The sequence below is a fragment of the Mycteria americana genome, chromosome 2, assembly GCF_035582795.1.
Source record: "Mycteria americana isolate JAX WOST 10 ecotype Jacksonville Zoo and Gardens chromosome 2, USCA_MyAme_1.0, whole genome shotgun sequence".
Lineage (NCBI taxonomy): Eukaryota > Metazoa > Chordata > Aves > Ciconiiformes > Ciconiidae > Mycteria > Mycteria americana.
This window is the reverse complement of record NC_134366.1, coordinates 129519008-129529994: the sequence shown is the minus strand read 5'-3', so window position 1 is coordinate 129529994 and position 10987 is coordinate 129519008. Positions and strand designations below refer to the sequence as shown.

The 10987-nt window shown below is 42.9% G+C and overlaps 1 protein-coding gene across 1 annotated transcript; it reads right to left on the bottom strand.

Moving 5' to 3' along the window:
* Positions 1 to 405: 405 nt before the first annotated feature.
* PPDPFL (pancreatic progenitor cell differentiation and proliferation factor like) lies at positions 406 to 3875 on the bottom strand. Its single transcript, XM_075494637.1, has 5 exons — positions 3718 to 3875; positions 3500 to 3595; positions 2499 to 2588; positions 2308 to 2407; positions 406 to 1885 (listed from the first exon to the last, which is right to left on the bottom strand). The coding sequence occupies exons 2-5, from the start codon at positions 3552 to 3554 to the stop codon at positions 1873 to 1875; spliced, it is 258 nt and encodes an 85-aa protein (XP_075350752.1). The 5' UTR covers positions 3555 to 3595; positions 3718 to 3875; the 3' UTR covers positions 406 to 1872.
* Positions 3876 to 10987: the final 7112 nt, after the last annotated feature.

The window sequence follows — 10987 nt, the reverse complement described above, 5'->3', positions numbered from 1 at the left end:
TTTCTGAACCCTGTATTTCTCATGTACATTAAGGGCTATAGCATTTCTCTCTCCTATGGCTTCAAGCATCTTCAAAGAGAGCCACAATCACCTTCTTGCCACTAGCAGTTTGAGTCTTTTTTTCCCCTTCCTTTACAACACACTGTTACAGAAAAAGGTATTAGGGTCTTTTTCCTGTCTTACATTCTACCACTCCTTCACCTCACATCAGACTTTAAAGTGGCTAAAGGAAGAATGTGAGTCTTCTGCAGGAATTTTAAATTTTACTAATACTTCACATTAAAACAACACAAACAAAACAAAAAAACACAAAAACCCACATCCCAAAGAAACACCCACCAAACACACCATAAGCAACATTGAACACCAGTTTGTTATTAGAGGCCAGAAATAAGTCAGACCAAACACTGATTAAATCTTTATTAATAAAAAAATCTTAGTATAAAAAAATAGAATAGTTCATTCTGTACACTTAGAGAAAGGACAAAGATGAAGCTACAGAACAGCAGTAAAGATATGTAACATTTAAAGATCCCTGAAACAATGTTTTCAGAATTGTATTGTTTTCTGTTGCCATGTGCCTTGCATTTATGGTCTCCACCAAAGCTATAAGCTTCCTGAAGCAGTCACTTGATACACTTTGGAGTCCTATGCATAACCATAACAACCATTAATTTATAATGAAAAATGTTTGCTGTATTAATGTTTGCTATTGTTAGTTCATCCAGTGATGGACAAAGGCCAGGTATGTTTAGTGACAGTACATCTAGCAGTTGCACAGCTAAGTTACAGAAATATCATCCAAATACCTGTTATTTTCTATGACCTCTGATGCATGTCAGTCATACCCAGTAGAATAAACAATCTGATGTATTGCTTTGCCATGCTGAAGACCAAATGAAGCTATGTTACAGTATCTTTCAAGAGCATGAATCATAACAAAGGTAGACTTGGTTAATAACATTAATGTGATTACTTTGAGTTGAACACTTTGCTAGACCTAGCACATAACTAAGCTGACAGACAGTCGTGAATATTGATAGGATTAATCACTTGAGAACAAGTAGTTCTTTAAGCTACAGCAAAGCAGGTGAGCATAATCTAAAAGTAAAACAGAGCTAGTACTATCAACTCTGATTAAGGTTGCTCTTCAGCTTGGAAGATGTCAGTGTCTGTTAGGATTACTGGTTTCTTGTCCATCTCTTCTGTTCTGTCCTCAAACACCAACATGCGTAGATATGAATGAAAGCTGTACCTGAGTATCTGAGGTTGGGATCTATGCACCCTGCTCAAAGAGACCAAACTAATCACTGTTTCTTTGTGTTTCTTCAGGCTTTCTAAAGGCAAGCTATTAACAAGCATTCTTGTAAACTTACTCCCTGTAACTGGTACACAAATACTTGATAGAAAGCATATACCATAGAGCAGTCCTACTCTGGACTATATATCTGAATCTTGTTTACATCAGTGTGACTGCCTATAGAGCTGGTATCTTAAAGGTAAAACTTAACAATATCACCCATTGCAAAGTCATTCAATATACATGCTTCTCCTAAACCTACAATATCTTACTTTCACTGTCATTTTTCTCTAACTATCCAAGTCATCAGGATGTTTAATCCAGGTAACTTCCATTAGAGAGACATCTCAAATTATAGCAACTCTGTAATGAACAAGGTAGGCCATGGACATGTCCATTAAGCAATATCATTTAAGCTACTGACAAATATTTTGAAAATACACTTTTCCACTCTCCTAAAGGTTTTGTTTTCTTCTTGCAGCTGAACCCAGACGTTAGGAAGATCCCAAGCCTCTTGGAAAAACAAGTCTGTACGTAGTATCTCAGTCAGTAAAGCCAGTATGCTGTTCTATTCAACTGTTGGTACTGCAGAAATATATATAAAAAGGTTATGAGTAGAATTATCATTATATTTTCCTCAAAGATATTTATCTGCCTAATTATTCTTGAATGCATTCATATCAGCTTTTTACATAAAGTAAAATGGGTAAACTGCATAAGTGGGTGTGCAAGTGCTACAGGTAGAGGATTAAATAAATATCACTATAGATGTAGAACAGTAATAGTCACTAGCACCTGCTTAGATGTGAAGTAGGATGAGTTCATTTATTAAAATGAAAACATGGGAAGCTTCTATAGCCGTACACTTGCAGCATCTATTTAAGTCATCAAAATAGCATTGCACCCCCCAGATTGTTTTAGCTGATTACAACTTGTTTAGTAACACTTTTACCAAAAGGAAAATGGAATGAGTAAGTCATCCCCATCATTGTAAAAACAGGACTCACCTGCTTGCTGATAGTGTTTTTCTGCCAACAGTTGGTGGAGATGGTTCACTATGGAAAAAGCTTTTTATCCACCAACATTTATCCATTAATTCAGGTAACCCTGCAAAAGGAGAAAAAGCCCACACCATTAGACACTTGCTGAACAACAAACAGGCAAAACTAGAAGACTGTTTGAAAGAAGGGAACAATACCATGAAATGCTTTGTCCTGGTCTGTAATGTTCACAGCATCTGAACAGCAGGAGGAGCTGGAAGAAACACTGGATTCTGAGTTCTGTCTTGCTGTTTGTGGAAAAGAAACACACACATAATGAAAAAATGCTTCAAGAGAAGCATTCACACTATTTCTATGCCAAGAATCTGCTGCTATCTTGGAGGAAGCATTCTAAAAGATAAGTTTACTTAACTACAAAGTCTAACTTACATATATTATACACCATTCTACTACAGTTTTATATAAGTTGATACCTCAGTCTACATACTCTTCACTTAAAAGCATACTGAGATCTGTTTGGATAGCCTTCACTGAAATCAGTGACAAGTCTTATTATCATGTACACATTGCTATCAAGACAAATGAGTCTATTCTTGAATATTCAAGTCCAAAACAACCCAGTTGCAATACTTTGCATTGTGATACAACTAAATACTATACTCTCACTACAGTGTCCATGCTGTATAGACGGATCCTAATACACCAGATAGTCCCTGGTTTGAGAGTGTATTTCACATATTTGGAAACAAAATGTAAGCTGATTTTGTGTTCTGTCTAAACCTGCAAAGTAAATATGAAGTACCGCTAGAAGCCAGGATTTGCTGGGCTAACACTTTTTCTATATCATGTTTTATAATTTAAAAAAAAACAAACCAAGGATATTACATATCCCTAATGAACAATTCTAAACAGGAAAAAAAAGTAGATTAATAACCAGAAGCAGATACTCATTAACACTGAAGTTCCTTGATAGAATGAAAGCCTCCCCAAGCAATTAAAAACTACCAGGCAAAGACACCCTTTTGCCTGCAGCTCATCCAGACATCACCTGAAGCACTTCCTGACTTTTCCTGAGCGGCAACAACCCGGACCTCTCCTCGGGAGAGGCTCGGGGCGCTCAGCCTCCCTCCTCCAGAGGAGCCCCCCAGCCTGGGGGCGGGGGGTGCTGCGGGGCAGCTCCCGGCCCCCGAGCACTTACTTCTGTAGTACTGGTTCTTGGCCAGGAGGCAGCCGGCGGAGGGTACCGAGGCCATGGCAGCGGCGCGACGGGAAACCGCCTCTCTCCGGGAGGAGCCTGCAGGGGGAAGGACGCGCTTTGCCGAGGGAGCCGCGCCCGGCGGCGGAGGGCGGCCCGCAGCCCCCGGCACGGCCGCAGCGGAGCCCCGGGTCTCTGCCCTGCCGGCCCCGGCAGCTCACCTGCGTCGCCCAGGGAAAGCAGTCGTCGGGAGGGAAGAACGAGGTCGAGCTCCCTCCGCAGCGAGTGCTGCCGGCGCCCCTATATGGGCCGCCCCTATATGGGCCGCGGCGGCGGGCGGGCGGCCCGCCCCGGGGGCGGTGGGGCGGGACGGGACGGAGCCAGCCCCCGGCACGCTGCCGCCCTGCCCCGGCCCGGGACGGGAGGGGACGGGACAGCCCGCCGCGGCCGCCGGGTCCCCGTGCTGGTCCCCTCCGTCCCTCTTCCCGGGTGTCATCTCCGAGCACTTTTCTGGAGCGCGTTAAGCGGGGACTAGCAGCGGCTGCGTTAGTTAGTTACTCTCTGCCCTGTGGGGAAGGGGAAGAGGGGGATGAAGCAGCCAGGTACCCGTTTCAGTAGAGATTTTTATTTTGTTTATAAATATGCACAGTACTATGCACATACGCTGGAGAAGGTGAAGTGAAAGGAATGTTTTCCACTCTCACAGTAACAAGTGAAACCTGTCTTGATCTAAACTCTTGGTAAGGTTAATACTAAGTCCCAGATAGATCACCGTATAAGTTTTGTCTTCCCATAGATAAATGCACAACTCTCTCTAAATTGTTGTAATCCTATCTCATGGCAAAACTTGTCCTACGATGTGTTACCTCACCTTTCAGAGTTGTCAACAGAAAAAGTAACAAAGGGTTTTTTGCCTATTTGGGTTGCTCCTGCTCCACAAGGAAATGTTTTGTCATTGTTTTTTCATAGCAGGAGCTGTGGGTAAGAACACAGCCATGTGTGGTGTGTGATACCGTGTTACTGCGACACATCTGACTGCCGGGGTGGTGTGTCCTGTCTCAAACGATAAGCACATAGTTCATAATAGCTCCTAGCATATTTGTAAGACTATAAAGCGTACTGCAGGGAAAAATGCCTGTAAAATAACACTCACACAACAGTTGTACCAGATAACCATAATGTATTTTCCTGGGCCTTTTTATTGACCTGCTGTCAGAGTCTTCACAACATGGTGGACTTTCCTGAGCAAAACCTTTGTGAAATCTGCAAGACAGAAAATACTTTGCAGCTGGGTTGGTACCAAACTTTAGCACCAGTTACCCTGTATGTTTATCTTGTTATGTAAAAAAGCACTGGAAGAGTAGAAAATTTTACATATTTATTTGTAGCCCCTTCACAGCGTATGTCCCTACATACTGTTGCAGCTCCGTGTTTCTGGATACCTAAATGTAACTGAACTATTAGCCCATTGTATCAGTCACCTCTTTTCCTGTCTTAACAATGAATTTCCGTTTTGAGGCTTGTTCTATTTTGGGGCAATAACCTTGTGCACCACCCCATTTGTTTTTTTCACCGTAAGTGCCCTCACACTGGGCACTCTGTTGGTTTCTCAGATCCATTCCTGAAAGAAGGGAAGCTTCTCCCCAGAGAGCCAGAGGAAGTGCTCCTCTTGGGCCATGAGGGTGGGCGTTTGTAGTGATAGCACTGTGTCCTAGACGGAGCGAGTAACATTATCATTTATTGTATCTGCCGTTCTCTTTCAGATTTAATATCCTGTTTTAATCAACTCATAACTTTGTCAAGGCCATTACTTTGTCATAAAAACTGTTTAGGCTCTAACATGCCCATGGTCTAGGCATTGTATTTGGCAAGAAAGCAGACATAAGTGGTTCTCTTGCAATCTGCATGAATATCCATCCATATTGGTTGGAGCCATGCCAGAACACTCAGGAGCTGGGGAACACCAGGTCTGTGAAACTTCAAATTGCTTCACAGGTGCATACGTATTATTTTACTATATCATTTAGTGTACATGGTCACTTACCAGTTTTTTTCTGGAGCCCTGTTTCATGCATTGCACTGGAATAGAAAGTACTTAATGAGAAGTTTTCCACCATTTCTCCCACTCGGTCTGGCATTATGTCCTATCTATTGTATTTTCTTCAAGTGATGCTCTGAATACAGAACTACAGATTTCGCCAATGTTTTTTCTTCAATAGTTATTTTGACAGAGTGCTTCTAAAATACTAGCACATTTATTTTCAAGCAAGGCATGCTATTATCTTCAGTTAACAAGTGGGAATTCTGAGATCCAAAGGAGCTAAGATAAAAGAATCCACAAAGCTTAGGTGCCTCATATAAGAGCAGTCTAGGACTACTTTTTTATAACTATTTAGCACTATGCCACACTTCATTTACCCACTTATAGCTCTCATTAATTTCAGATCCAGATTTAAGTACTCAGCACGTTGATAAATCAGATTCTCATGAGACATTGAAAAAATTGGTTAGTGGCCACCTATGATAAATGTAACTAACTCGCATAGCATCAATTACAAACTCAGGGACAAGGTTATAATTTAGCTCTCAAGACAGCGTTCAATTGCCTTAACCACTGACCTGTTCTTTTCTCCCTGGAAGCCTTTGCTGCATTCACTACTCAACTTCTGTCACAAACATGGGAGAAGTCCTACAAAATGCACTCTGTGATCTCTTTAACTTCACAAGCTCAGTTCCTATCCATGCTTCATGCCAAAAGAGGCAGGGGCCCTATGAAATAAATAGTACATAATCCCCAATACTATGGCTAGTATTGTGACCTTAACAATAGTGTTCATTTAACATTTGTGTATGCAAAACTTTAAAATTAATGAAACACTGAATTATATGTCATCCCGTGAATCATGGATACTTATCAAAAGTATAACTTAAATCAAAAGTACAGTATAACTTAAATCAAAAGTTATACAAAAGTATAAATAAAAATATGACCCATTGAATAAATAAATCTTCCACCTACTCCTGCCAGGATTACCTGGTATAACCCTTTTTTAGATGTTAAAAGTAAAACATCTCAGTCACAACAACAAAAACAAAAGAACAGTCTGTATTGAGCTTCACCTTGAAGCTGACCTGTTAATTATTCACTAGACACTGTTTATCTAATAAACTTAGCTACTGTTTCAGTTCTTGGAATATCTGTGAGCACGATGCCAATCTTTATGGGGACTTCTTTTGGGTGTTTTATTCCGTGCACTTTTGTGACAATTTTTTTACCTTTCCTTGTTACTTGACCTCATGGAAGAGTAGTGTGGGACTGGAAATTGTACAGTATTGCTTCGTGGCTGTGTCCTTTGAATGATTGTATGGGTACTCTGACATTAATGTTTAGAGAGATGTGAACAATTTCAGTGAAAGCATATTTCCACATGCATATGGAGAAAAGTACATATTTGGCATGTGAGGGTAGAGTATTCCCTCCTCCCAAGCTTCTGGAAGAGCAGATTTTGCACTTTTTCATTGCTGTCATGGTTTAAACCCAGTCAGCAACTAAGCCCCACGCAGCCGCTCGCTCACTCCCCCCCGGTGGGATGGGGAAAAGAATTGGAAGGCTAAAAGTGAGAAAACTCATGGGTTGAGATAAAGACAGTTTAATAGGGAAAGTAAAAGTCACACACACAAGCAAAGCAAAGCAAGGAATTCATTCACTCCTCCCCATGGGCAGGCAGTTGTTCAGCCATCTCCAGGAAAGCAGGGCTCCATCACGCGTAACGGTGACTTGGGAAGACAAACGCCATCACTCCGAATTTCCCCCCCTTCCTTCTTCTTTCCCCAGCTTTATATGCTGAGCATGACGTCATATGGTATGGAATAGCCCTTTGGTCAGTTGGGGTCAGCTGTCTCACCTGTGTCCTCTCCCAACTTCTTGTGCACCCCCAGCCTACTCGCTGGTGGGGTGGGGTGAGAAGCAGAAAAGGCCTTGACTCTGTGTAAGCACTGCCCAGCAGTGACTAAAACATCCCTGTGTTATCAACACTGTTTCCAGCACAAATCCAAAACATAGCCCCATACTAGCTACTATGAAGAAAATTAGCTCTACCCCAGCCAAAACCAGCACATTCTCCACCCATTATTCCATACCACTTAGGTCATGCTCAGGTCTCACACTGTCCAATACATCATCATTAACACACGCCCCCCCCCCCCTTCCCATCCTTTGATAAAATACAGAGATATCATTCCCTTAGTCTATGGACCACTCTTGTAAAATGTCCGTAAAATATCCAGAAATGTCCACAAAATGTCCATTGAGTTCATTTAGTCCACGACTTTGGGCTCCATCTGTTACGGTGGTCACTCAGGACAGAAGAGGTGGTGTGTTGCATGGAGTTATTGGGCACCAAAGCCAGCTCATTTTGGGTCACTGCTGCACTTGCCCTGCTTCTTGTAAGGCTTGTCCTCCATTGGTTCAGGTGGTTCCTGCTATAGTAATTCCTATAACATGCAACTCACATCATGGGTTACAACAATTTAAAGGTTATTTCCATTACAATCTCCACCCTTGGTCCCTCCAGACCAGACTATAGGGTATAACATTGCAATGAACTCCTCCGCTTACTCCTTGCTTGGGTAACAACAAGGTGTTCCTGCTGTAGTAATTCCCATAACATGCAGCTCAAATCCCAGGTTACAGCGATTTAAAGGTATTTCCATTACAATCTCCACCCCTGGTCCCTTTGGACCAGACCATAGGGTTTAACATTGCAATGAGCTCCTCCCCTTGCCCCTGTTCCAGCTTGGTCTTATCCACAGACTGCAGTTCCTTAGGGGTGTACCTGCTCCAAGTGGAGTCTTATCTGTGGAGCCACAGTCTCTCCAGGGGTATACCTGCTGCGGCATAGACTTATCCACAGCCACAGTCACTCTGAGGTGCACCTATCCCAACGTGGCCTTCTCCATGGTCCAGAATGCCTTCAGAGATATACCTGCGCCAGCATGGCTTTACCTACCGCCACAGTCCCTTCAGGACTGTACTTGCTCCAACGTGGCCTTACCCATGGCTGCAGTCCCTCCAGGGGTGTACCTGCTCTGTTGTGGGCTTATCCATGGCCACACGCTTTGAGGTGCTCCAGCATGGACCTATCCACAGCCACAGATGCTTCGAGGTGTACCTTCTCCTGCGTGGACTTATCCTTGGGCCACAATCCCTTCAGAGGTATACCTGCTGCAGCACAGACATAGCCAGGGCCACAGATGCTTCGAGATGTACCTGCTCTGGCGTGGACTTATGCACGGTCACAGACGCTTTGGGGTGTCCTGCTCCCACGTGGACTCATCAACAGGTCACAATCCCTTCGACTCGAGTTCACACTGGAGTTCCAGTCTGTCCAGTACAGCAGCACAGAAACAGCAGCGATGCCCTGGCCATCTGCCAGCCCAGGCGCATCGCCATGGCTGTTATCAGAATGTTCCCAGACTCAGCAGAGGAAGATGATCAGCAGTACAGCAGAACAGCAAGCAGCAAAAGCAAAAAGCAGCCACTAATGAGCACTAAACTGTAATATACAGTAAGACAAGAAAGCCCCATGGCAAGCACAGGAGCCTATCAATTAATAGCCAAACAACAGTAACAGCTATAAATTTGATCTAGCACATTCTAATCAAATCCATTGTTATCTCGAACCCTTCGAGCCCCCTGTTGGGTGCCAAAAAGGACTGCCGTGGTTTAACCCCAGCCAGCAACTAAGCCCCACACAGCCGCTTGCTCACTCCCCCCCGGTGGGATGGGGGAGAGAATCAGAAGGGTAAAAGTGAGACGACTCGTGGGCTGAGATAAAGACAGTTTAATAGGTAAAGCAAAAGCCGCGCACACAAGCAAAGCAAAGCAAGGAATTCATTCACTCCTTCCCATGGGCAGGCAGGTGTTCAGCCATCTCCAGGAAAGCAGGGCTCCATCACGTGTAACGGTGACTTGGAAAGACAAATGCCATCGCACCGAACGTCCCCCCCTTCCTTCTTCTTCCCCAGCTGTACGTTGACTGAGCATGACGCCATATGGTATGGAATAGCCCTTTGGTCAGTTGGGGTCAGCTGTCTCACCTGCGTCCTCTCCCAACTTCTTGTGCACCCCCAGCCTACTCGCTGGTGGGGTGGGGTGAGGAGCAGAAAAGGCCTTGACTCTGTGTAAGCACTGCCCAGCAGTGACTAAAACATCCCTGTGTTATCAACACTGTTTCCAGCACAAATCCAAAACATAGCCCCATACTAGCTACTATGAAGAAAATTAACTCTACCTCAGCCAAAACCAGCACAATTGCCCAGTCTTATTTCCCATCCGTAATTAATATTTCAATCAAATTTTGTACAGAACATATAAATCACTCTTATTTGAAGGGAACTGTGTCTTGATTTGACACTATGACTCTCCATGAGAAGACTGAACTTCCCCAGGTAGTATTTTGTAATTGATGTATGAACATTTTCAGAGAACTTCCAGAAATATTATTTCCTTCATGCATCTTTCAGTAACTAATTATTTGCTGTCTCAGTAAATTGTTTTGCATACTTGTTCCATCAAATTTTGAAAGGAGTCTGTAAAAAAAGGCTTGCATTGAAGAAATTAAGTAGGTCCACTATGTAAAGTAACAAACCTTTGCTATGCAAAAATTAGTTATCAAAACTTGTTTGGTTTTTTAGCTACTTCCAAGGACCAGTGCCATCACTTACCTTTTCATTCATTCGTTTTACTTTCAAATATTCCTCCAAACCAGACAACTCAGCAGGAATGCAGGGTTCATCTATCAAAACCAAGAGGATTTGAGGAATTGATGAAGAATTAAATGGCAGTGTGCAAGGTGGCAGGGGAATGGAAATTTATATTGTATGTAGCCTGAGAGAGAGACACAAGGCCATAGAGCTGCTAGGGAGAGCCTGAGCACAGAAGGGACAGAAAAAGCCTTTCTCTTCACCGCTGCAGTGTGTGGCACCGCTGCAAATCATCAGCTTTGTAGTAATGACCACTCCCAGTAGTGAAGTGATTGCTTACTGGCAGTTCTGGCACTTTTTTTGTTATTATTATTTTTAATCCTTACTACAAATGTGAATGGAATACTCTGAAAAAAACATCTAGTGATGAGAAAAAGTTGTTTGGTTTTTTTTTATTCCTAACCATTTAAGATATCAGATGAGATGACACTGAAAACAAAGGGTAACTACTGAACTCCATGCAGCATGCCTCTGAATGATGCACATTGCCTGAAATGTCAGCGAAAGTAGGGAAAACACGTATTTTGACCTATAAACTGCACTGCCAAAATACTGGAAAAGAGTATACGCATTGGTGAATTGTTAGTACAACTTTGTGCACTTACAGTTAAATGCATCAGGTGTTCAAAAGCTAACTGTTACAAGTTTCTCTTCATTCAGTTCCATGTCCTGTGTAGCACTACACTCATAAGAAAAGAAAAACATTTCAATGTGTGTTATTTTAGC